The sequence below is a fragment of the Scyliorhinus torazame genome, chromosome 10, assembly GCF_047496885.1.
Source record: "Scyliorhinus torazame isolate Kashiwa2021f chromosome 10, sScyTor2.1, whole genome shotgun sequence".
NCBI lineage: Eukaryota > Metazoa > Chordata > Chondrichthyes > Carcharhiniformes > Scyliorhinidae > Scyliorhinus > Scyliorhinus torazame.
In genome coordinates, this window is record NC_092716.1 from 5,223,693 (window position 1) to 5,251,222 (window position 27,530).

General features: G+C 46.0%; 1 protein-coding gene across 7 annotated transcripts in view; it reads right to left on the reverse strand.

Moving 5' to 3' along the window:
• The window catches only part of pepd (peptidase D), a 720,447-nt gene that overhangs the window by 366,240 nt on the left and 326,677 nt on the right, over positions 1 to 27,530 (reverse strand). For 5 of the 7 annotated variants that reach the window (XM_072517763.1, XM_072517762.1, XM_072517760.1 and 2 more), the window contains one exon: positions 1,086 to 1,269. In XM_072517763.1, coding sequence (XP_072373864.1) covers positions 1,086 to 1,269 — 184 coding nt within the window. Of the gene's footprint in view, positions 1 to 1,085; positions 1,270 to 17,285; positions 17,387 to 24,260; positions 24,284 to 27,530 lie in introns of those variants that run through there. The other 2 variants (XM_072517765.1, XM_072517761.1) reach the window with 2 other exon arrangements.

The following is a 27,530-nucleotide window of genomic DNA, read 5'->3' on the forward strand; positions in this document are numbered from 1 at the left end:
GTGAGGTAGCTTGACAAGATGGATACTGAGAGGACGTTTCCTACAGGAAGAATAGGGTCTCCCCATTTAAGACAGCGAAGAGGATGAATTTCTTAGTCGGTTGGAGAGTTTGGAGTTCTCTTCTCCAGCCAGCGGTGGAGGCAGGATCATTGAATATATTCACGGTCAAGTTAGACTGATTTTTCATTGTTATGGTGGCCAGCAATAATGTGGAACGAAGGCTATAATCAGATCAGACATGATCTCAATGAATGGTAGAGCAGGCTCGAGGGGCCTTTTCCTCCTCCTCCTACTTCCTATGATCTTCTGAAGATCGCCTTGGTCAGCAGACTGCCACTTAGTTCATCATGAGCAGTTCTTAACTCGTATTTTACAGTGCAATCCACTGGGATATTCTGCCAGGGCTTTTGTTGGAGCAATTACAGAGAAGTTATTTCAACTGGCATGTGGGTCAGTAACCCAGGTTCATCGATTTTAAATAACTGGTGAAATAATTTGAGGGGAAGCGGAGGAGATATTTCTTCTGGCAGGTGGTCGCGATCTGGATCACACGGTCAGAAAAGATGGTGAAATCAAGTTCCGTAGGAACTTTCAAAAGGCAATCGGACAGATATTTGAAGAAGACGGACCCTCAGGGTCATGGGCAAAAAATAAATGGCAAATGGGGCTCAATTGGACAGCACTTCCAAAGAACTAGCACCAACACAACAGGCAGAAAGGCCTCTCCTGATAGCTGTCCAGTTGATTGATTGATTTCTGGTCACAGTCAGCCCTGTGGAGAATCGCCTGCCTGACCAAAGACAACTATTCATACAGTTCCCCAAGAGTGCCTGAACCCCCAGTGAGACAGTGTGATTAGGAGAAGTGGTACCTTAGGATGATATGTGGATGCGGTTAAAGAGGGAGGAGCTTGTTTGGCAGAGACCTGCCTGGATCTGTTAACCAAGTGGCACGTCTCTGTGCTGGACATTATACCCAATCCTGTGCCACTTACATGAACACACACCTCACTATTAACCAAAGTAATAAAACAGACATCAGTCTCCCCACACCTGTTCCTTAAGGTTTTAGAAGCTGCGACTCACCTGACGAAAGACAATATCAGTATCGGTGCAGTTTCGCTGAAGCTGATCTCCCCCCTGCAACACCACCACCGCTTTCTTCGGCACCTGTGTGTTCATTCGTAACTGTTCACACAGCCGGCGCCGGTTCAAGGCGAAGAGGGCCATTGGCACCCGGAGGGTCTCATTGCCGAGACAGAAGGAGGGCCTGAAAGAAGGGTACAAGAGACGGATTAACGATTAGACAACAAGAAGCAGCAGCAAATGAACTCACCACCATGAGCAGGAACAGACACAGCATCCGCCCATCCCTTCACCCAATCACCCAGTTGGTTCAGTGGGAAACACTCATCTCAGAGTCACAAAGTCACGGGTTCCACGTCCCACTCCAGAGATTTAAGCACAGAATCCAGGCTGACAGTCTCAGTCCAGTTACTGAGGCAGTGCTGCAGTGTCACAGGTGCAGCCTTCCCAGTTAGGTGTTAAATTGAAGCCCTGCCTGCTCTCTAAAATGGATGCTAAAAGACCCCATGACATTCAGTCAAAGAAATGAAAACAGATGTTCTGATCACAATTTCATTGCTGTTTGTGGGACCTTGCTGTGTACAAACTGGCTGCCGCCTTTCCTGTATTGTAACAGTGACAGCACTTCAAAAAGTACTTCACCATTACAAGTGCTTTGGGGAGTTCTATGGTGGTGATAGACACGAAGCACACCTGTCCCTTTCTTCCAGGCCTAAGTCACAGAAATCAGGATTCTGTCGACACCCTCGCATCCAACCGGACAAGAGTGGGCACGCAGATCATGTTCCGACAGTCAATGTACTGACATCAAGGCAAAACAAATGCTGAAATACACAGGCAAAGCAGCAGAGCATCAGGTCAAACATGGACAAACTGTTGCTGATGACCAGCCAGCACCCTCACTAGCTGGTGAATCAGTAACCCTCCATGGTGAACATCACTTGGAAGAAACACGGAAAGTGGCAAGGGCAAAAGACGTAGTCTGGGTGGGGTGACTTCAATGTCCACGAGTAACTCGGTGTCACGACCATGGTGAAATAAACCATGGAACTACGCAAAAAATATTGACGTTTTTTTAATGCAATATTTATTAGATTTTCCCCCAACTTTTATAATAAACACAACGAATAACAGAGGAATTGGTGTAAAAAGGGTACGAAGGAACAAGAGTAAACAATGTATATAATCACCCTCGACTACCTGGCACTTTAGGCACCTCTGGGATAAGACAGGACCAAATCTGTGTGTAAAACTAGGCGCAATATGATACAGTGTCGTATCTTGAACTGTCCCACATTTACCCCATGTTTCATATCAACCTTGATATCCAAGTCCTTTTCCCATGCCTGGAAGGCACTCAGTGTGGTGACGCCGGCCCTGGAGTTCAAAACATCATAGAACTTGATAATCAATTGTTTGGGCTCCACAGAATTCAGGATTCTTTCCACCAGGGAAATTGAACAGTCAAGATGCAGGGAAGTCTTATTAAGGATAAAGTCTCTAAGCTGTAAATACTTAAAGAATTATCCTGGGGTGCCAAATTGCTGACAGTTCCTCAAAGGGTGACAAGGACGCATCTCTGAACCTAGGGCAGTACGGTAGCACAGTGGTTAGCACAGTTGCTTCACAGCTCCAGGGTCCCAGGTTTGATTCCTGACTTGGGTCACTGTCTGTGCGGAGTCTGCACGTTCTCCCCGTGTCTGCGTGGGTTTCCTCCGGGTGCTCCGGTTTCCTCCCACATTCCAAAGATGTGCAGGTTAGGTGGATTGGCCACGCTAAATTACCCTTAGTGTCCAAAAAGGTGGGGCTGGGCTGCGTGGATAGGGAGGCTTGGGTAGGGTGCTCTTTCCAAGGGCTGGTGCAGACTCAATGGGCCGAATGGCCTCCTTCTGCAAAGTAAATCCTATGTGCCCCAGCCTTCAACTGCCTCTACATCTCCAGGTATCGAATCCATGCTCGATTAGACCAGATAGAAAGTCTGGGTTGCCTTGGATAGGAGAGAGTGGAAGTCAGTTTAGATCTCCTGTCTTGTTGGTGGACACGGGATCCATCCTATCCCAGTCGCTGATGAAGCTTAGATGAGAGGCCAGTTGATATAGCCTAATATTCGGGACACAAACTGTCTCTCTCTAAAAGCAGATTTACCGGATAGATTTTGTGAGGCATGGCAAGAAGAGGGATCACCCGGCATCTAATGTTTGCCCTGCCATTCGGGCACAATGCAGCCAGCAGATTGCTCTAGTTGGCTTTCCGAGGCCTCCAGCAGCTTCAAAGAAGAGAAGAAATGCTCCAGACCTGCCAACTCACCACCAGATTGCCCAGACTTGTATAATCCACATGGAATCCTCCAGACCTTAGAGCAGACCAATGATTCGGATAATCTTTCTCCGATCGCTTCTCTAAGTTCTCCAGAACCTTTGCTGTGCCACTCAACCAATTTTCCAAGGATTGAATTCTTGCCTCCACGGAGGAGGCATTATGTTCCACATGCAGGATTCTCTCTGCCGTATCATCAAGTCTCTGAATGCTGCTTTTCAAATCGGCCGCTTGGGCACATAGATTTTGGATCAACACACCAAGCCTTTGGTCAATCATTCGGATAGAGCGTGGGGATGGGAGACTTCCCGAGGATCAAGCTGCCATATTGAAAAGGCAGCTCCACTCCTGCTGAATTATCTACGGATTTTGTGAATTTTTCGACATATTCTTACCAGTACTAATCCCAAAATCTTCCAGGAAGATAACAGCAAATATTAACTCAAGGATTAGGTAGGTAAACATCAGGCAATCAGGACAAGTAACAGGTTATAAGCGAGTGGCTCCAGAACCCACAGAAAAGCAGCTACTCCCCCCTTTTTTAAGTTTCTTTTTATAAATGGACCTGGACGCAAATCCAAAGATGGCTGAGAATGTACACAAATTACTGGCTGGATGGCTGCAGGGGGTTGGATTGGATTGGATTTGTTTATTGTCACGTGTACCGAGGTACAGTGAAATGTATTTTTCTGCGAGCAGCTCAACAGATCATTAAGTACATGAGAAGAAAAGGGAATAAAGAAAATACATAATAGGGCAACACAACATATACAATGTAACGACAAAAGCACTGGCATCGGATGAAGCATACAGGGTGTAGGGTTCCTCTAAGGGCCAATGGAATCCCTCCCTGTTTCCAAACAAGATACTTCTGAAAGCATCCAGAGAGCGACTGATTACCATCTCCAGTAAAAACAAAAGGATATAATGGCCAACGCATATCAAGAGATCCTCGAAGTAATGCTTTAACAGAATTGTGGATTCTGCTTTCCACTTGGAATATACAAAGAATGGATTAAGCTGAAGGAGCTGCCCCAATATCTGTGTGTGTGTGCTCGGTGAGGGTAAACAGCTGGAAGTTTTTCATACTGGAGGTGACAGAAGCAGCCAGCAGTCCCCCCCCCTGACAAATAAACTAATGTGGCGAGGGATGGGAACCAGATTAGGAAGTTAGAGGTCAGTAAAGAGGCAGCAACTAAAGCCAGTAAGGTACTAGATAATAAACTCAATGTGACTAAGGGGAAGAGTAGACAGGGAAGAGATGATGAACGCAAAGGGACAGGTGGTCTGAGGTGCATTTATTTCAATGCGAGAAGTGTAGCAGGTAAGGCAGATGACCTTAGGGCTTGGATTAGTACCTGGGAATATGATATTATTGGTATTACTGAGACTTGGTTGAACATAGAACATAACAGCGCAGTACAGGCCCTTCGGCCCTCGATGTTGCGCCGACCTGTGAAACCACTCTAAAGCCCATCTACACTATTCCCTTATTGTCCATATGTCTATCCAATGACCATTTGAATGTCCTTAGTGTTGGCGAGTCCACTACTGTTGCAGGCAGGGCATTCCACGCCATTACTACTCTCTGAGTAAAGAACCTACCTCTGACATCTGTCCTATATCTATCTCCCCTCAATTTAAAGCTATGTCCCCTCGTGCTCGACATCACCATCCGAGGAAAAAGGCTCTCACTGTCCACCCTATCCAATCCTCTGATCATCTTGTATGCCTCAATTAAGTCACCTCTTAACCTGCTTCTCTCTAACGAAAACAGCCTCAAGTCCCTCAGCCTTTCCTCATAAGATCTTCCCTCCATACCAGGCAACATTCTGGTAAATCTCCTCTGCACCCTTTCCAATGCTTCCACATCCTTCCTATAATGTGGCGACCAGAATTGCACGCAATACTCCAAATGCGGCCGCACCAGAGTTTTGTACAGCTGCAACATGACCTCATGGCTCCGAAACTCAATCACTCTACCAATAAAAGCTAACACACCGTACGCCTTCTGAACAACCCTCTCAACCTGGGTGGCAACTTTCAGGGATCTATGTACATGGACACCGAAATCTCTCCGCTCATCCACACTGCCAAGAATCTTACCATTAGCCCAGTACTCTGTCTTCCTGTTATTCCTTCCAAAATGAATCACCCCACACTTTTCTGCATTAAACTCCATTTGCCACCTCTCAGCCCAGCGCTGCAGCTTATCTATGTCCCTCTGTAACTCGTAACATCCTTCCGCACTGTCCACAACTCCACCGACTTTAGTGTCATCTGCAAATTTACTCACCCATCCTTCTACGCCCTCCTCCAGGTCATTTATAAAAATGACAAACAGCAGTGGCCCCAAAACAGATCCTTGTGGTACACCACTAGTAACTGGACTCCAGTCTGAACATTTCCCATCAACCACCACCCTTTGTCTTCTTCCAGCTAGCCAATTTCTGATTCAAACTGCTAAATCACCCTGAATCCCATGCCTCCGTATTTTCTGCAGTAGCCTACCGTGGGGAACCTTATCAAACGCTTTACTGAAATCCATATACACCACATCAACAGCTTTACCCTCATCCACCTGTTTGGTCACCTTCTCAAAGAACTCAATAAGGTTTGTGAGGCACGATCTATCCTTCACAAAACCGTGTTGACTATCTCTAATCAAATTATTCCTTTCCAGATGATTATATATCCTATCTCTTATAAACCTTTCCAAGATTTTGCCCACAACAGAAGTAAGATTCACTGGTCTATAGTTACCAGGGTTGTCTCTACTCCCCTTCTTGAACAAGGGGACAACATTTGCTATACTTCAGTCTTCTGGCACTATTCCTGTTGACCAAGATGACTTTAAGATCAGCCAAAGGCTCAGCAATGTCCTCCCTAGCTTCCCAGAGAATCCTAGGATAAATCCCATCCGGCCCAGGGGACTTCTCTATTTTCACACTTTCCACTTGAGGGAAGGGCAAGACTGGCAACTAAATATCCCACGGTATAGATACTTCAGGAGTGATAGAGAGGAAGGTAAAAGGGGTGGAGGAGTTGCATTACTGGTCAGAGATGATATCACAGCTGTGATTAAGGAGGGCACGATGGAGGATTCGAGCACTGAGGCAATATGGGTAGAGCTAAGAAATAGGAAGGGTGCAGTAACATTGTTGGGACTTTACTACAGGCCTCCCAAAAGCAAGCGTGAAGTAGAGGTACAAATATGTAGACAGATTATAGAAAAATGTAGGAGCAATAGGGTGGTCTTGATGGGAGAGTTTAACTTCCCCAACATTGAATGGGACTCATGTAGTGTTGGAGGCGTAGATGGAGCAGAATTTGTAAGGAGCATCCAAGAGAGTTTTTTAGAGCAGTATGTAAATAGTCCAACTCAGGAAGGGGCCATACTGGACCTGGTATTGGGGACTGATCCCGGCCGTGTGGTTGAAGTTTCAGTTGGTGATTACTTTGGGAATAGCGATCACAATTCCGTAAGTTTTAGAATACTCATGGACAAGGACAAGAGTGGTCCTAAAGAAAGAGTGCTAAATTGGGGAAAGGCCAAGTATAACAAAATTCGGCAGGAGCTAGGGAATGTGGATTGGGAGCAGCTCTTTAAGGGTAAATCCACATTTTCTTTTAAGGAAAGGTTGATTAGAGTGCAGGACATGTCCCTGTGAAAATGAGGGATAGAAATGGCAAGATTAGGGAACCATGGATGACGGGTGGAATTGTGAGCCTAGCTAAGATGAAAAAAGAAGCATACACAAGATCTAGGCGACTTAAATCTGATGAAGCTTTGGAGGAATATCGGGAAAGTAGGACAAATCTCAAACGCACAATAAAGAGGGCTAAAAGGGGTCATGAAATATCTTTGGCTAACAGGGTTAAGGAAAATCCCAAAGCCTTTTATTCATATACAAGGAGCAAGAGGGTAACTAGAGAAAGGATTGGCCCACTCAAAGACAAAAGAGAGAATTTATGCGTGGAGTCAGAGGAAATGGGTGAGATTCTTAATGAGTACTTTGCATCGGTATTCACCAAGGAGAGGGGCCTGATGTTGAGGCTAAGGATGGATGTTTAAATACTCTAGGTCAAGTCAGCATAAGGAAGGGGGAAGTTTTGGGTATTCTAAAAGGCATTAAGGTGGACAAGTCCCCAGGTCCGGATGGGATCTATCCCAGGTTACTGAGAGAAGCGAGGGACGAAATGGCTGCGGCATTAACAGATATCGTTGCAGCATCCTTGAGCATGGGTGAGGTCCCGGAGGACTGGAGAATTGCTAATGTTGTCTCTTTATTTAAGAAGGGTAGCAGAGATAATCCAGGGAATTATAGACCTGTGAGCTTGACGTCAGTGGTAGGCAAACTGTTGGAGAAGATACTGAGGGATAGGATCTATTCACATTTGGAAGAAAATAGACTTATAAGAACATAAGAACTAGGAGCAGAAGGCCATCTGGCCCCTCGAACCTGCTCCACCATTCAATGAGATCATGGCTGATCTTTTGTGGACTCAGCTCCACTTTTCGGCCCGAACACCATAACCCTTAATCCCTTTATTCTTAAAAAAACGATCTATCTTTATCTTAAAAACATTTAATGAAGGAGCCTCTACTGCTTCACTGGGCAAGGAATTCCATAGATTCACAACCCTTTGGGTGAAGAAGTTCCTCCTAAACTCAGTGCTAAATCTACTTCCCCTTATTTTGAGGCTATGCCCCCTAGTTCTGCTTTCACCCACCAGTGGAAACAACCTGCCCGCATCTATCCTATCTATTCCCTTCATAATCTTAGATGTTTCTATAAGATTCCCCCCTCATCCTTCTAAATTCCAACGAGTACAGTCCCAGTCTACTCAACCTCTCCTCGTAATCCAACCCCTTCAGCTCTGGGATTAACCTAGGGAATCTCCTCTGCACACCCTCCAGTGCCAGTACGTCCTTTCTCAAGTAAGGTAATATCAGTGATATGCCCCTCTCCTTGGTGAATACCGATGCAAAGTACTCATTAAGAATCTCACCCATTTCCTCTGACTCCACGCATAAATTCTCTCTTTTGTCTTTGAGTGGGCCAATCCTTTCTCTAGTTACCCTCTTGCTCCTTGTATACGAATAAAAGGGTTTGGGATTTTCCTTATCAGTGATAGGCAGCATGGTTTTGTGCAGGGAAGGTCGTGTCTTACAAACCTAATAGAATTCTTTGAGGAAGTGACAACGTTAATTGATGAGGGAAGGGCTGTAGATGTCATATACATGGACTTCAGTAAGGCGTTTGACAAAGTTTCCCATGGCAGGTTGATGGAAAAAGTGAAGTCGTATGGGGTTCAGGGTGTCCTAGCTAGATGGATAAAGAACTGGCTGGGCAACAGGAGACAGAGAGTAGTGGTGGAAGGGACTGTCTCAAAATGGAGAAAGGCGACTAGTGGTGTTCCACAAGGATCCGTGCTCGGACCACTGTTGTTTGATATACATAAATGATCTGGACGAAGGTATAGGTGGTCTGATTAGCAAGTTTGCAGATGATACTAAGATTGGTGGAGTTGCAGATAGCGAGGAGGACTGTCAGAGAATACAGCAAAATATAAATAGATTGGAGAGTTGGGCAGAGAAATGGCAGATGGAGTTTAATCCAGGCAAATGCGAGGTACTGCATTTTGGAAGATCTAATTCAAGAGCGGACTATACGGTCAATGGAAGAGTCCTGGGGAAAATTGATGTACAGAGAGATCTGGGAGTTCAGGCCCATTGTACCCTGAAGGTGGCAACGCAAGTCAATAGAGTGGTCAAGAAGGCATACAGCATGCTTGCCTTCATCGGACGGGGTATTGAATACAAGAGTCGGCAGGTCATGTTACAGTTGTATAGGACTTTGGTTAGGCCACATTTGGAATACTGCGTTCAGTTCTGGTCGCCACATTACCAGAAGGATGTGGATGCTTTAGAGAGGGTGCAGAGGAGGTTCACCAGGATGTTGCCTGGTATGGAGGGTGCTAGCTATGAAGAAAGGTTGAGTAGATTAGGATTGTTTTTGTTGGAAAGACGGAGGTTGAGGGGGGACCTGATTGAAGTCTACAAAATTATGTGAGGTATGGACAAGGTGGATAGCAACAAGCTTTTTCCAAGAGTGGGGGTGTCAATTACAAGGGGTCACGATTTCAAGGTGAGAGGGGGAAAGTATAAGGGAGATGTGCGTGGAAAGTCTTTTACGCAGAGGGTGGTGGGTGCCTGGAACGCTTTGCCAGCGGAGGTGGTAGAGGCGGGCACGATAGCATCATCTAAAATGCATCTAGACAGATATATGAACGGGCGGGGAACAGAGGGAAGTAGATCCTTGGAAAATAGGTGACAGGTGTAGATAAAGGATCTGGATTGGCGCCTGCTGGGAGGGCCAAAGGGCCTGTTCCTGTGCTGTAATTTTCTTTGTTCTTTGTATCCTTGCAGGTACATCTCAAATCTTGATCTCTCTCTGACTGTGGAAGTCAGCCTCAGCCAACAAAAGGATTGCAGCTCAAAGGAGAACTGGGGAATTTCTCTGCCAAACAACAGAACACTGGAATCGAAGAACCAACTATTCACCTGCTGAAGTCAACTCTACTGGAGCCTCAAAACAGACTATCCGGCTACTGAAGTCAATTCTATCGGAATCTCGAATCGTGACAACTACACATTTCATCATCGAATACTCGCAAATCAAGGACTGTTCTGTATAGTTTTTTTATATTTAATTACTTTCGGACTTAATTCTCACTTCCAATCTGTATGAATGTAGATGTGTGTGTTTTATCATTTCTCTTTATCCTTTTTAATAGTTAATAAACTCATTCTATCTTAACCCAAGAAAGCCTGGTTAAAATAGCTCCTTTTTAAACATAACTATTGGGTTTGGAAAAGACATCCAGGAGAAAGGGAACCTTGTTAGATTAAACCTTGTTGCTGCCAGCAGAGGGGGGTTTGAATAAAGACACGGAGCCAATCACCCCTCCTTACTCGGGTTTGTAACAATTGTGATGGTGACAAATTGAGCGGTCACTCCCAGAACCCCCTGGGTGGGTGGGGCGGGAAACCTACTGACCTCATTCTCATTAATCTATTGTTTCACATGCATCTGTCCATGACATGGAGGAAGGAACAGAATCTAAGGTTCCCAAATTTGCCGATGATACAAAATTAGATGGAAGGGCATTTTGTGATGAAATTGTGATTCTGCTACGGGATATAGATGGATTGGGTGACTGGGCGAAAACCTGGCAGATAGAGATTTAATGTGGAATCAGAAGGCATATTATTATCTTGATGGAGAGAGTGGAGAGAGACTGCAGGTGAGTGAAGTGCAGAGGGATCGAGGTGTTCTAGTGCATGAATCACAAAAAGCTAGCAGGCAGGTCCACAAGTAGTCAAGGCAGCAAACGGCATTTTGGCCTTTATTGCAAAGGGGTTGGAGATTAAAAATAGGGACGTTTTGTTGCAATTGTACTGAGCATCGGCGGAGCCTCACCTGGAATATTGCTTACAGCTGAGTCCCCTTACCTAAAAAAGGATATAGCAACATTGGAGGCAGACACAAGGAGATTCACCAGGCTAATTCCTGGGGTGAGAGGGTTGTCCTAACAAGAAGGGCCTGGCGGCCTACTCCTGCTTCTATTTCTCGTGTTCTTGTGACATGGAAGGAGTAATCAACACATGGTACTGCAGAGATCAAGTTCCACCTCCACATTGAGAATGCCCTCCATCGTATTGCATAACACGACCATAGAGTTAAACGGGAGAGATTTCGAACAGATACAGTAACTCAAAATTGGGCATCCACGAGGTGCTGTGGGTCATCAGCAGCTGCAGAACTGTACACAACCACAATCTGTAACCTGATGGCCCGGCATATTCTCCACTCTACCATCACACCGGGTCAACCCTGCTTTCATTAACAATGCAGGACAGCATGCCAGGAGCAGCAATGGGCACACCTAAATATTTGGTGACGCTCCACCACAGGAGTGCGAGCATATTAAGCAGTTGATGCAGCATGTAATAGTCTGAGGTAAGTGATCCCACAACTAACTGATCAGACCCAAGCTCTACACCAAGGAAAAGACTGAAGCATTTGCAACCATCTTAAGCCAGAAGTGCCCACTTTTCTTTTTATTCAGTTACGAGATCTGGGTGTTGCTGGCTGGGCCAGCATTTATCGCCCATTCCTAGTTGATCAATGGTAACCCCCCAGGATGTTGATTGCAACAAGATGTTAATATGCACTTAAGGTGCATATTAAAGATTAGAGCACTTTTTAAACAGCATGGAGTTCTCCCCAGTGTCCTATTCATGTTTATCCCTCAACAATTGATAAATCTCCAGGGCCAGATGAAATGTATCCCAGGCTGCTGAGTGAGGCAAAGGAGGAAATAGCAGGGGGCTGGCAATAATTTTGATTTCCTCTCTGGCCACAGGAGAGGTGCCGGAGGACTGGAGGATAGCCAATGTGGTGCCATTATTCAAGAAGGGAGGAAACGATAAACCAGGAAAATACTGGTGAGCCAGTCTAACCTCAGGGGTGGGGAAACTATTGGAAGCAATTCTGAGAGACAGAATTAATCTGCATTTGGAGAGGCCGGGATTAATCAAGAATAGTCAGCATGGTTTGGTTAAGGTCATGTCTGACCAACTTGATTGAGTTTTTTGAAGCGATGACCAGGTGTGTAGATAAGGGAAATGCGTTTGACGTAGTCTACTTGGACTTCAGCAAGGCTTTTGATAAGGTCCCACATGGGAGACTGACAGCGAAGGTCAGAGCCCATGGGACCCAAGGAAATTTGGCAAATTGGATCCAGAATTGGCTTGAGTGGCAGGAAGCAGAGGGTTATGGGTGAGGGGCGAATTCTGACTAGAAGCCTGTGTCCAGTGGGGTCCCGCAGGGATCAGTGTTGGGGCCTTGCGGTTTATATAGTTAATTTGGATATGAATGTAGGAGGGTTGATCAATACGTTTGTGGATGATATAAAATTGGTGGGGTGGTAAATAGCAAGGAGGAAAACCTTCGATGACAGGAGGATAGAGACGGGCTGGTCAGGTGGGCTGATCAGTGGCAAATGGAATTCAATCCGGATAATTGTGAGGTGATGCACTTGGGCAGGACAAACAAGGCAACGGAATACAGGATAAACGGCAGGACCCTGGGAAGCACCGAGGATCAGAGGGGTCTTGGTGTCCATGTACACCCGTCCCTTAAGGTAGAAGAGCTGGTAGATACAGAAGTTAAGAAGGCATTTGGTATACTTGCCTTTATTAGCAGAGGCATAGAGTTTAAGAGCAGGGAGGTTATGCTGGAACTGTATAAAACATTGGTTAATAATAATAAAACCTTCTATTGTCACAAGTATGAAGTTACTGTGAAAAGCCCCGAGTCGCCACATTCCGGCGCCTGTTCGGGGAGGATGGTCCGGGAATTGAACCCGCGCTGCTGGCCTTGTTCTGCATCACAAACCAGCTGTCTAGCCCACTAAGCTAAACCAGCTTTTTAAGCCACAGGTTAGGCCACAGTTGGAGTATTGTGTGCAGTTCTGGAATCCACATTATAGGAGGGATGTGATAGCAGTGGAAAGGGTGTAGAGGAGATGCACCAGAATATTTCCTGGGCTGGAGAGTGTTAGTTATGAAGAGAGATTGGACAGACTGGGGTTGTTTTCCTTGGAGCAGAGGAGACTGAGGGGAGGACAGGATTGAGATGTATAAAATTATGAGGGGCACAGATAGAGTAGACAGGAAGAAACTTTTCCCCTTGGTGGAGGGATCAATGACCAGGGGGCAGAGATTTAATGTGAGGGGCAGGAGGTTTAGAGGGGATGTGAGGAAAACCTTTTACCCAGAGGGTGCTGGGAGTCTGGAACTCGCTGCCTGAAAGGGGGATGGAGGCAGAGACCCTCAGCACATTTTAGGAGTATTTAGATGTGAACTTGCGATCGTAGGGCAGACAAATCACTGTTTCTCGATGTACCATTTGTCAATGTTCTCTGTTGATTATTCTTTTTTGTCTACTATGTACGTCCTGTGTACGTTCCCTCGGCCGCAGAAAAATACTTTCCACTGCACTTCGGTACATGTGACAATAAATCAAATCAAATCCAAGGCTGTGGACAAGTGCTGGGAAATGGTTAGGTGGTTGTTTTTGACCGGCACAGGCTCGATGGCGGAAGGGTCTTTTCTGTGATGTGTGATCTATGACAAATATTCAAAGAGAAAATTGACTTCATTGCTGTTGGTGGGATCTTACTGTGCAAAACCTGCCTGCTGCCTTTCCTCCATCAAACAGCGACTGTACTTCCAAAGTATTTCATTGGAATCAAAGTCCTTCCTGAGGTGAATGTCAGTTTTGTATATCTCGACATCGGCAGCTCTGCGCTCACAAGATAGTTATCCCATTGGGCAGCTGCAGCAATGTGCACTTCAAAGTCACCATGAGGTCTCGCACCAAGAGGTTCCCTCTGTCCGATTTCCACTCGGATCAATCATTGTGCTGTACTTGTCAACCTCCTCCTCCACCCACCTCACCCATCAGCTCAGGTCCCCCGAAACAAGCCCGGCCCCTCCCCCTCTTATCGACAAACACCTTCACACATCACCTAACCTACGGACAGCACTTAAGATGGATTGAGCTTCTATTAAGATCTCATGTCCTCCTGCCATCTCTCAGTGGGGGTACCAGAGTCAATCGATCTCAAACAACCCTACACAGATTAGTGAAATTATATTTTCCTTTCTTATTCCCAAGGACAGCTGGAAACTCAGGCTGAGAGATTCACACTGTGATATTTTAACAGGTTTGTTTCTGTCCCACAGGCTATTCAGTTCCTGTCAGCATTCACCCACTGAGCCAGTCTATAATCCGAATCACGTGTACCCAGCTTGTTCCCTTATCCTTTAACATTTTCCAACATCCACCAGAATGTAAGGTACTCTTGCCAGTTCCTTTCGTGGCCTCCATAAAGTCCTGTCCTGCCCTGGTTACTGTGATTCATTTCAAACATCACAACACCTGACAACCATTAAAAATGTAATCAGGTTGTTTGAATCGTGAGACAGTAATTTGCCTGATCCGCGTATCTGGTGTTCTTTCAAAGTCTATTGTTAAATTGAACCAATTAAAGGACCAGGGGCAAAATACCTAAAAATGAGGTGTCAGCCTGGTGAAGCTACAACACAGGTATACTTTGTGCCAAACAACATAAGCAGCTTAGACAGAGCTAAGCGACGGTTCAGATCCAAGCTCTGTAGTCCTGCCACATTCAGCCGTGAATGGTGGTGGACAACTAAACAACTCACTGGAGGAGGAGGCTCCACAAATATCCCCGTCCTCAATGATGAAGGAGCCCAGCACATCTTTACAAAAAACAAGACTGAAGCATTGATAACAATCTTCAGCCAGAAGTGCCGAGTGGATGATCCGTCTCGGTCTCCTCCGGAGGTCCCCAGCATCACAGATGTCAGTTTTCAGCCAATTCAATTCACTCCACATGATATCAAGTAACTGCTGAAGACACAGGATGGTCCTTGACAATATTGACTGATTGATATTTATTGTCACAAGTACCGGAGTACAGTGAAAAGTATTTTCCTGCAGCCAAGGGAACGTACACAGTACGTACATAGTGACAATGGTACATCGACAAACAGTGATTGGTTACAGTGTGGAACAAGGGGCCAAACAAAGCAAATACATGAGCAAGAGCAGCATAGGGCGTCGTGAATAGTGTCTTACAGGGAACAGATTAGTCCAAGGAGGAGTTGAGGAGTCTAGTAGCTGTGAGGAAGAAGCAGTTCCTATGTCTGGATGTGCGGGTCTTCAGACTTCTGTATCTTCTCCTGATGGAAGAGTCTGGTATAGGGCAAAGCCTGGGTGTGAGGGGTCCCTGACAATGATGTCTGCCTTTCTGAGGCAGCGGGAGGTGTAGACAGAATCAATGTGAGGGTGTCAAGCTTGTGTGATGCATTGGACTGAGTTCACCACACTCTGCAGTTTCTTGCGATCTTGGACCGAGCAGTTTCCATACCAGGCTGTGATGCAGCCGGATAGGATGCTCTCTTTGGCACATCTGTAGAAGTTTGTGAGAGTCGATGCAGACATGCTGAATTTATTTATCTTCCGTAGGGAGTAGAGACATTGTTGGGCTTTCTTGACTGTTGCATCAATGTGAGTGGACCAGGGCAGACTGTTGTGATGGTGACCCTCAGGAACGTAAAGCTATTGACTGTCTCTACTTCGGAGCCATTGATGCGGGGGGGGGGGGGGGGGGGGGGGGGGGGGGGGGGGTCATGCTACGCTTCCTGAAATCGATGATCAGTTCCTTGGTCTTTCCAACATTTAGAGAGAGGTTGTTTTCGGTACACCATCCAACCAAGTGATCTATCTCCCTTCTGTAGTCTGATTCGTCGTTGTTTGAGATACGACCCACCACGGTCGTATCATCTACAAATTTATTCCGACAATAGTACTGAAGACTTATGCTCCAGAACTTGCCGCACCCCTAGCCAAACTGTTCCAGTACAGCTACAACACTAGCCGGCAATGTGGAAAATTGCCGTACACAAGAAACAGGACAAATCCACCCCAGCCACTTACCGCCCGATCAGTCTACTCTCCGTCATCAGCAAAGTGATGGAAGGAATCATCAACAGTGCTAACAAGCGGCACTTACTCAGCAATAACCAGCTCACGGACGCTCAGTTTGAGTTCTGCCAGGATCACTAGGCTCCTGACCTCATTACAGCCTTGGTTCAAACTTGGACAAAAGAGCTGAACTCCAGAGGGGAGGTGAGATCAGAAGGGAATAGAGTGTTACGGGGAAAGTGGATGTGAGGAATGTCAGATCAGCCATGACCTGATTGAATGACGGAGAAGGCTCAAGGGGCCTCATTTCTTACGGTCTTATAGGGTGATGAGAGTCTGGAACTCACTGCTTGAAAGGGTGGTGGAAGCAGAGACCCTCATAACATGTTGATGTTTGTGATGCCAAGGCATGCAAGGTTATGGGCCAAGTGCTGGAAAATGGGATTAGAATACTCAGGTGGCTGTTTATGACCGACATATTTGCGCTGGGCCGCAAGATCTTTTCTGTGCTGTCGATCTCTGTGGCTCTATGATATTTCTGATAAGCATAGTTATGTGTTACTGGAGAAGTAATCCAGCGACTTGGGTTCAAATTCCACCATGGCAGCTTGTGAAATTAATTTAGTTAATTAAACAAATCGGGAATAAAAAGCTAGTTTCAGTAATGATGACCATGAAACTTTGATTTTGTTGTAAAAACGCACCTGGTTCACTGTGGCGGCACAGTAGCACAGTGGGTAGCACTGCTGCTTCTAAGCACCAGGGTCCCAGATTCGATTCCCGGCTTGGGTCACTGTCTGTGTGGAGTTTGCACGTTCTCCCCGTGTCTGCGTGAGTTTCCTCCGGGTGCTCCGGTTTCCCCCCCACAAGTCTCGAAAGACATGGTGAATTGGACATTCTGAATTCTCCCTCTATGTACCCAAACAGGCGCCGGAATGTGACGACTAGGGGCTTTTCACAGTAACTTTATTGCAGTGTTTTTTTATAATTTAGAATATCCAATTCATTTTCCCCAATTAAGGGGCAATTCAGCGTGGCCAATCCACCTACCCTGCACATCTTTTTGGGTTGTGGGGGTGAAACCCACGCAGACACGGGGAGAATGGGCAAACTCCACACGGACAGTGACCCAGAGCCGGGATTGAACCTGGGACCTCAGCGCGTGAGGCAACAGGGCTAACCACTGCGCCACCGTGCTGCCCAGCTTCATTGCAGTGTTAATGTAAGCCTACTCGTGACAATAAAGCGTATTATATATTACATAATGCCCTTTAGGGAAGGAAATATATGTTGTTACCTGGTCTGACCTACATGTGACTCCAGACCCACAGCAATGCTCACACTGCCCTTGAAATGTTCACCACCGCAGTTGTTCGCCACCATCTCTTTCCAGGGGTTTTCGGGGAGGGCAATACATGCTGAACTTGTCAATGAAGCTCACAACCCAGAAATGAATAAAATAATATTCAGCCGTAAGACATTAATTCGTAATTGTGGCCAGCCAGTTTGGTATCACCACAGCCACATGAGGCTGAGAACAATTTCTATTGGGCTTTGATTTCCTGAGCTCCAGTTCGAAACATCCTATTATTCTGCATTTGAAGGCCTTCCTTTCAATGGATCTTCCGGTCTTATTTCAGACTTAAAGGTCAATCCCTTATCACCAGAATAAAACCCAGTCTTATCCAGTCATCACGATTGCACAATGAGCTACTATCGCAGTTGTAAAACTTACTGCCTTCAGATTCCAATCCTGGAACCCAGCAGGCAGTGGAGGATGAAAATTCACACAGCACTGACATCCTTGTCTGTTTCTTTTCATATTTATTCTTGATTAGAAACAGTCTAGACTTGGAGAAGTATTCAGCTCCAATCCAATATTTTATCCACTGCCGCACAGTCTCTGAAACTCACAACAATGGCTGCACGGGCAGCACGGTAGCATTGTGGATAGCACAATTGCTTCGCAGCTCCAGGGTCCCAGGTTCGATTCCGGCTTGGGTCGCTGTCTGTGCGGAGTCTGCACGTCCTCCCCGTGTGTGCGTGGGTTTCTTCCGGGTGCTCCGGTTTCCTCCCACAGTCCAAAGATGTGCAGGTTAGGTGGATTGGCCATGATAAATTGCCCTTAGTGTCCAAAATTGCCCTTAGTGTTGGGTGGGGTTACTGGGTTGTGGGGATAGGGTGGAGGTGTTGACCTTGGGTAGGGTGCTCTTTCCAAGAGCCGGTGCAGACTCAATGGGCCGAATGGCCTCCTTCTGCACTGTAAATTCTATGATAATGGGACTCGGCTAGGAGTGTTACCCACCAAGATGTAGCTGGCACGATAATATCAATTTGTAGATACAAAATTTCAGAACTGGCACAATTCACATACCAAACCCACTCACTGTCCTATCAAACAGTAATTAAACATAAAGCAGTTCGTCATTTGGTAACAAAGAGCTTGGATATTGCTTAAAAAAAAGACATTTTGTTGAATCTTTTCATCTTGCACTTATCAGGACACTGAGCAAGAATACCAATGTCAGGGGAAACAATAACTTTATTCTGCTTGAGAAGAGTGCGCTGATAGGCTGGCAAATAGACTCTGATTGCTCGAGGCATTGCCTTGGAGAATAAATCAGCGAATGGCTATCACTTGATTAGCTGAAACAGGTGCAATGTGTATACATGTTCTTTCTGTCTGTAAAGAACAGGGTCCTGGTTATTATGGTCCAGGACCAGACCCCAACAGTGGCTAGGATACTGGACAGAAACCCCCAATAATTTATTTAAATTTTGTAAGACTGTGAGGAAAGGATTCCTCGCTCCAGGTGTGATTTCACGAAAAATTGGGATATGGTATATTAAAACCAACTGTATTACGAACACTGCATTAAAACAACCCCGTAAACAATGCTAATCAATACAGTGACACAATAACCCCTAACTAGTATCTTTACTTGCACTCAAACAACAAAATCATCTCAGATCCCAATCCACTTTTAAATACACTTGAGGTGAGTAGTTACTTTAAAAACCCTTACCTTTGCAGGAGCAGCCCTTTGGATTTCGGCGGGAGCGGTGCGCAGGGGCCTTCTGGGAGGTGAGTAGTTACTTTAAAAACCCTTACCTTTGCAGGAGCAGCCCTTTGGATTTCGGCGGCAGGTGTGCGCAGGGGCCTTCTGGGAGGTGAGTAGTTACTTTAAAAACCCTTACCTGGTCCCGTGTCTGTTCTTTTCTTTTTTTTTTTATATAAGGCGGGAACCGGAAGGTCGACCCGCGGACCTCTGGGAAGGCCCCCCCCCGCCCCACGCCAACCAATAAATTCTGGTGGAGAGGAAACCCGAGACACTACACGTGTAGTGTCTCCCACCCGCCCTCCTCCTCTAACCTAATAATAAGACCCATTGGTGTGAGGTAAGTGCCATATTATATTATTATTATATTATTAGCATTGTGCAGGTCAAGGTTCAGAGGTGGAGGAGCAGTCTCTGTCAGCGAGAGAACCTGAGAACATCTAAGACACCCAGAAGGTAAGAAAGTGATTTTTACTCATTTTTACTTTTATACCTTTTTCAAATTGTGTGTCGGGGGGAAACTGAAGTAACATCACAGAAAAGCTGTGGCCTGAGTGGCTGGTTGGAATTCTACACTAAATTAAAAAAAAAATTGAGCATTGGTAACTAATTAAACATAATAACTTAATTATAATTTAGAGGGATATCTAAGCCAGAGATCGGAGAGTACTATATTTAGCTTTCGCATTTCTATTAGAAATCTAGTGCTAGGAAACAGATAGTCAACAGTAACATTGAAATTTTTTTTTTTTTAAATTCCAAAAAAAAAAAAAAAAAAAACAATTTAAATTTTAATTAATTGACGCAATGTCAGTTAGAGGGGTGCTGTGCTCTGACTGTGAGATGTGCAGGTCCGGGAGGCTTCCAGCGTCCCGGATGGCTTCATCTGCAGAAAGTGCACCCAACTGGAGCTCCTCACAGACCGCATGGTTCGGTTGGAGCAGCAATTGGATGCACTTAGGAGCATGCAGGTGGCGGAAAGCGTCATAGATCGCAGTTACGTAAATGTGGTCACACCCAAGGTGCAGGCAGAGAAAAGGGTGACCACCAGAAAGGGCAGGCAGTCAGTGCAGGAATCCCCTGTGGTTGTCCCCCTCTCGAACAGATATACCCCTTTGGATACTGTCAGGGGGGATAGCCTATCAGGGGAAAACAGCAGCAGCCAGAGCAGTGGCACCACGGCTGGCTCTGATGTTCAGAAGGGAGGGTCAAAGCGCAGAAGAGTAATAGTAATAGGGGACTCTATAGTCAGGGGCACAGATAGGTGCTTCTGTGGACATGAAAGAGACTCCAGGATGGTATGTTGCCTCCCTGGTGCCAGGGTCCAGGATGTCTCCGAACGGGTAGAGGGCATCCTGAAGGGGGAGGGCAAACAGGCAGAGGTCGTTGTACATATTGGTACTAACGACATAGGCAGGAAGGGGCATGAGGTCCTGCAGCAGGAGTTCAGGGAGCTAGGCAGAAAGTTAAAAGACAGGACCTCGAGGGTTGTAATCTCGGGATTACTCCCTGTGCCACGTGCCAGTGAGGCTAGAAATAGGAAGATAGAGCAGCTAAACACGTGGCTAAACAGCTGGTGTAGGAGGGAGGGTTTCCATTATCTGGACCACTGGGAGCTCTTCCGGGGCAGGTGTGACCTGTATAAGAAGGACGGGTTGCATCTAAACCGGAGAGGCATAAATATCCTGGCCGCGAGGTTTGCTAGTGTCACACGGGAGGGTTTAAACTAGTATGGCAGGGGGGTGGGCACGGGAGCAATAGGTCAGTAGGTGAGAGCATTGAGGGAGAACTAGGGAATAGGGACAGTGTAGCTCTGAGGCAGAGCAGACAGGGAGAAGTTGCTGAACACAGCGGTTCTGGTGGCCTGAAGTGCATATGTTTTAATGCAAGGAGTATTACGGGTAAGGCAGATGAACTTAGAGCTTGGATTAGTACTTGGAACTATGATGTTGTTGCCATTACAGAGACCTGGTTGAGGGAAGGGCAGGATTGACAGCTAAACGTTCCAGGATTTAGATGTTTCAGGCGGGATAGAGGGGGATGTAAAAGGGGAGGCGGAGTTGCGCTACTGGTTCGGGAGAATATCACAGCTGTACTGCGAGAGGACATCTCAGAGGGCAGTGAGGCTATATGGGTAGAGATCAGGAATAAGAAGGGTGCAGTCACAATGTTGGGGGTATACTACAGGCCTCCCAACAGCCAGCGGGAGATAGAGGAGCAGATAGGTAGACAGATTTTGGAAAAGAGTAAAAACAACAGGGTTGTGGTGATGGGAGACTTCAGCTTCCCCAATATTGACTGGGACTCACTTAGTGCCAGGGGCTTAGACAGGGCGGAGTTTGTAAGGAGCATCCAGGAGGGCTTCTTAAAACAATATGTAGACAGTCCAACTAGAGAAGGGGCGGTACTGGACCTGGTATTGGGGAATGAGCCCGGCCAGGTGGTAGCTGTTTCAGTAGGGGAGTATTTCGGTAACAGTGACCACAATTCAGTAAGTTTTAAAGTACTGGTGGACAAGGATAAGAGTGGTCCGAGGATGAATGTGCTAAATTGGGGGAAGGCTAATTATAACAATATTAGGCGGGAACTGAAGAACATAGATTGGGGGCGGATGTTTGAGGGCAAATCAACATCTGACATGTGGGAGGCTTTCAAGTGGCAGTTGAAAGGAATACAGGACCGGCATGTTCCTGTGAGGAAGAAAGATAAATACGTCAATTTTCGGGAACCTTGGATGACGAGTGATATTGTAGGCCTCGTCAAAAAGAAAAAGGAGGCATTTGTCAGGGCTAAAAGGCTGGGAACGGACGAAGCCTGCGTGGAATATAAGGAAAGTAGGAAGGAACTTAAGCAAGAAGTCAGGAGGGCTAGAAGGGGTCACAAAAAGTCATTGGCAAATAGGGTTAAGGAAAATCCCAAGGCTTTTTACACGTACATAAAAAGCAAGAGGGTAGCCAGGGAAAGGGTTGACCCACTGAAGGATAGGCAAGGGAATCTATGTGTGGAGCCAGAGGAAATTGGCGAGGTACTAAATGAATACTTTGCATCAGTATTCACCAAAGAGAAGGAATTGGTAGATGTTGAGTCTGGAGAAGGGGGTGTAGATAGCCTGGGTCACATTGTGATCCAAAAAGACGAGGTGTTGGGTGTCTTAAAAAATATTAAGGTAGATAAGTCCCCAGGGCCTGATGGGATCTACCCCAGAATACTGAAGGAGGCTGGAGAGGAAATTGCTGAGGCCTTGACAGAAATCTTTGGATCCTCGCTGTCTTCAGGGGATGTCCCGGAGGACTGGAGAATAGCCAATGTTGTTCCTCTGTTTAAGAAGGGTAGCAAGGATAATCCCGGGAACTACAGGCCGGTGAGCCTTACTTCAGTGGTAGGGAAATTACTGGAGAGAATTCTTCGAGACAGGATCTACTCCCATTTGGAAGCAAATGGACGTATTAGTGAGAGGCAGCACGGTTTTGTGAAGGGGAGGTCGTGTCTCACTAACTTGATAGAGTTTTTCGAGGAGGTCACTAAAATGATTGATGCAGGTAGGGCAGTAGATGTTGTCTATATGGACTTCAGTAAGGCCTTTGACAAGGTCCCTCATGGTAGACTAGTACAAAAGGTGAAATCACACGGGATCAGGGGTGAGCTGGCAAGGTGGATACAGAACTGGCTAGGCCATAGAAGGCAGAGTGTAGCAATGGAGGGATGCTTTTCAAATTGGAGGGCTGTGACCAGTGGTGTTCCACAGGGATCAGTGCTGGGACCGTTGCTCTTTGTAGTATATATAAATGATTTGGAGGAAAATGTAACTGGTCTGATTAGTAAGTTTGCAGACGACACAAAGGTTGGTGGAATTGCGGATAGCGATGAGGACTGTCGGAGGATACAGCAGGATTTAGATTGTCTGGAGACTTGGGCAGAGAGATGGCAGATGGAGTTTAATCCGGACAAATGTGAGGTAATGTATTTTGGAAGGTCTAATGCAGGTAGGGAATATACAGTGAATGGTAGAACCCTCAAGAGTATTGAAAGTCAAAGAGATCTAGGAGTACAGGTCATTGAAAGGGGCAACACAGGTGGAGAAGGTAGTCAAGAAGGCATACGGCATGCTTGCCTTCATTGGCCGGGGCATTGAGTATAAGAATTGGCAAGTCATGTTGCAGCTGTATAGAACCTTAGTGAGGCCACACTTGGAGTATAGTGTTCAATTCTGGTCGCCACACTACCAGAAGGATGTGGAGGCTTTAGAGAGGGTGCAGAAGAGATTTACCAGAATGTTGCCTGGTATGGAGGGCATTAGCTATGAGGAGCAGTTGAATAAACTCGGTTTGTTCTCACTGGAACGAAGAAGGTTGAGGGGAGACCTGATAGAGGTATAGAAAATTATGAGGGGCATAGACAGAGTGGATAGTCAGAGGCTTTTCCCCAGGGTAGAGGGGTCAATTACTAGGGGGCATAGGTTTAAGGTGAGAGGGGCAAGGTTTAGAGTAGATGTACGAGGCAAGTTTTTTACGCAGAGGGTAGTGGGTGCCTGGAACTCGCTACCGGAGGAGGTAGTGGAAGCAGGGACGATAGGGACATTTAAGGGGCATCTTGACAAATATATGAATAGGATGGGAATAGAAGGATACGGACCCAGGAAGTGTAGAAGATTGTAGTTTAGTCGGGCATGTTCGGCACGGGCTTGGAGGGCCGAAGGGCCTGTTCCTGTGCTGTACATTTCTTTGTTCTTTGCCTTCTTCATAACCCTATCAACCTGGGTGGCAACTTTCAGGGATCTATGTACATGGACACCTAGATCCCTCTGCTCATCCACACTTCCAAGAACTTTACCATTAGCCAAATATTCCGCATTCCTGTTATTCCTTCCAAAGTGAATCACCTCACACTTCTCTACATTAAACTCCATTTGCCACCTCTCAGCCCAGCTCTGCAGCTTATCTATATCCCTCTGTAACCTGCTACATCCTTCCACACTATCGACAACACCACCGACTTTAGTGTTGTCTGCAAATTTACTCACCCACCCTTCTGCGCCTTCCTCTAGGTCATTGATAAAAATGACAAACAGCAACGGCCCCAGAACAGATCCTTGTGGTACTCCACTTGTAACTGAACTCCATTCTGAACATTTCCCAACAACCACCACCCTCTGGTCGCATTCCAAGCATTGTCTGGCATCTTTGAATCTGTCTATATATGTTTCTGGAACAGACCTCTTCATTCACCTGAGGTGTAGTACAGTAGCTTTTCTAGACCATCCATCAGGATTCTCAAACCTTACGACATCGCTTGGGAGCAAAAGTTTAAGACTCCTGGTTGTTCTATTATAGTACGCCTTCTGTTTTTCCTTCTGAGATTCCAGCTTATGTGTTAACGTTTCATTTTCCCGTGTCTTTGTGTGGAACGGCAATGTGGTACGTAGCTTGCGATTCGGGAGTAACTCTGCAGGTGACAAACCACAGCTTAAAGGGGAAGTTCTATAACTCAGTGGAGCTAGATACGGATCAGTTTTGCTGTCCATCACGTTTTTTAATAGCTGCTTTCTTATTTGAACTCCCTTCTCCTCTTTACCATTCGATTGTGGGTATAATGGACTCAAAGTAATGTGTTCAAAATCGTAATGCATCACAAATTCTTGCCATTCATTGCAATCAAAACATGGACCATTATCATTCTCCACAGTTTGAGGTATGCCATGTCTTGCAAACGTCGATTTCATTTGCATTATCACACAACTTGCTGAGGAGCTTGACAGAAGGATTATTTCTGGAAAATTGGAATAATAGTCAATGATTATCAGATATTCCTTGCCATTGAGGTAGAATAAATCAATTCCAACTTTTTGCCACGGAGCTGATGGTATGTCAGCTCTGTTTATTGGTTCTTTCGCTTGCTGGTGCTGATACTTTTGACACGTTTCACAATTCAACAGGGGCTGGTTTAGCACACTGGGCTAAATCGTTGGCTTTTAAAGCAGACCAAAGCAGGCCAGCAGCACGGTTCAATTCCCGTAACAGCCTCCCCGAACAGGCGCCGGAATGTGGCGACTAGGGGCTTTTCACAGTAACTTCATTTGAAGCCTATTTGTGACAATAAGCGATTCTCATTTCATTTCATTTCCATTCATTTCTCGATTATGTCTCATCTATCCTTGTTTATCCCAGGCCTATAGACAATGGGCTGCATTCTCCGGCTGGCGATGCCAAAATCACATTCGGAGAATCCAAGTTCCCGCCGAAATCGGGGACTGCGACACTTTTGCGATGTTCCGCCCAATCCAAAGCGGCGTACTCAGAGTACGCAGCGCCGATTACCCATGGTTTCAGTCCATTGCCTAAGGCCCGCACCGCGACGGCCCAAGTTCCCGACGGCGTGGGTCTCTCATGGTCCCACCCGTCGGGTACTCGGCGTGGCGGCTTCGGTCTCAGTCCGGGGCCACCACAGTCAGGGGAGGGCCGATCCGCGGGCAGGGGGGGCTTCAGCCGGAGCTGGGGGCACACTGGAGGGCCGAAGGGCCTGTTCCTGTGCTGTACATTTCTTTGTTCTTTGTACAGTTCGCAGATCCAGACATACTTGTTTTATAGAGATGATCTTTAAGACTGATCTAAAGAAAAGGCCTGACTCCTGTCAGAATCATGCAGAAACTCTGACTGTATGGCTTCAGAAGCAGCTTCTCAGCTTGTTTCATCTCACTTTCCAATCTAGAACTCAACTAAACTGCTTTTCTGCAAAATGTCTGATACCGTAGCTACTCCCATTAATGACATCATCTGACCAAGGCAAAATCAAATTAACTCCACAGGGAACCCCCTTAATCCAAACAAAACTCCAATAGCTCCAGCTTTTTACAATGCCTTAATTGCACCTCTGGCTCCCAAAACCTTTCAAACCAGAATAATTTAAAAACACTATTGCAGTAGTGTTCTGACACCTGGGCTAGTGTGTGGTCAATTCCAGCTGCGGAGTTGCAACACAATTGAAGTAACCAATAATCCTGAGGAAAATACCTAAGGTTTTTGGCCCTTGACTGCCCAATAATTACAGGCACCAGGTTTGTAAGTTTAAGCACAATTACTTTTAATTATAACGAGAACTATAATGAAATCAGGCCGCTTGTCCTTGTGTCCAGGATTTGAAATGAGCTCCTTGGTCTCTGAAAATCATTCCACTCGACTCAATCCCCACCTGTTACCAGGCAGAATGCAGCTTTGTGGCCAATTCGTTGGCCACCAGCCTACCAATCCAGCTGAGTCCCACCACATCTCTCGGTGCTGAAAAGTGAGTTCTCCTGTTTTAAAAACCAGCGCCATATACTACGCTGCAGCTACAGAATTCCGCATTTTCTCTGCTACTTGACTTAAAGCATAAAGCATCCATCGATCAAAGTGATAATGGCAAAAATAAAGGGGGAAATAAGGGAATCATCAGGAAGGCCCCTTAAAACCAGTCACACACACACTATCCCAGGCTTTACTGCATCAAACACCTAGAATATACCTGAAATTCCTACACTCATCACACTGTGTATTAATATATGTAGCTGCCTGTACAGGCGAATGTGCCACACTGTGAGCCGAAATGACAATCTTAAATTGATTGTCAGCGTAATTTTTAGCACAGAGGATTATTTAACAAATGTTGTTCAATCGCAGAATCACATCTAATGTTAGACACGGTGTTTGGAGTTTTGCAAGCACGAGCTGGTTGGGTATGGTTTGTACCTTGCTCACTGTGAACAGCGAAGGGGGCATGCTGTTATGATCCACTTCCACCAGACTTGGTGATATACAGCCTACATACCGAGCATCACACTGGCCCTGAAATTCTTATGTAACATGACTCACTTGTGTGATAGGCAGAATATCTTTTTAGCTTGCCAGCAACATCCTATTAGTGATGAATAATACTTCTTACAGACAGAAAGAACATGTACACACATTGCGCCTGTTTCAGCTAAACAAAATAAGTGACAGCCATTCGCTTGTTCATTCCTCAGGTCAATGTCTTGAGCAAACTGGTTGGTTTACAAACACGGCCATACACTACTTGGCAGTTAACTGTCAGTCACCATTAACTGGTGCACTCTCCTTGGCAACACCTCTGCCAATCAGAGTTCACCTGCCAACCAACCAGCTCTCTCTTCTCATACAGTGTAAGTTGTTGATTCTCCTGACTTTGGCATTCTTGTGACTGTTCTGATGAGTGCAAGATGAAAAGTTTCAACAAACTGTCTTTTTTCCACCAAGACAAAAAATAATTCCTTGTGCTGATGGGATAAGGGGAAACATAAATGAAAACTCACAGTCCTTTCTTTCATAACTTAAGTGAGGTGTAACCACAACATACCACTGAAGCCAATAAAAGATCATCCTTGATCTACCAATGCCTACTCAAAGCAGTTTCGGTAATACACACTCCCTTTCCATGAATATTGGTTCTGCATACACACTAATAGCACAGCTGTGCACAGGGAACCGCCTATC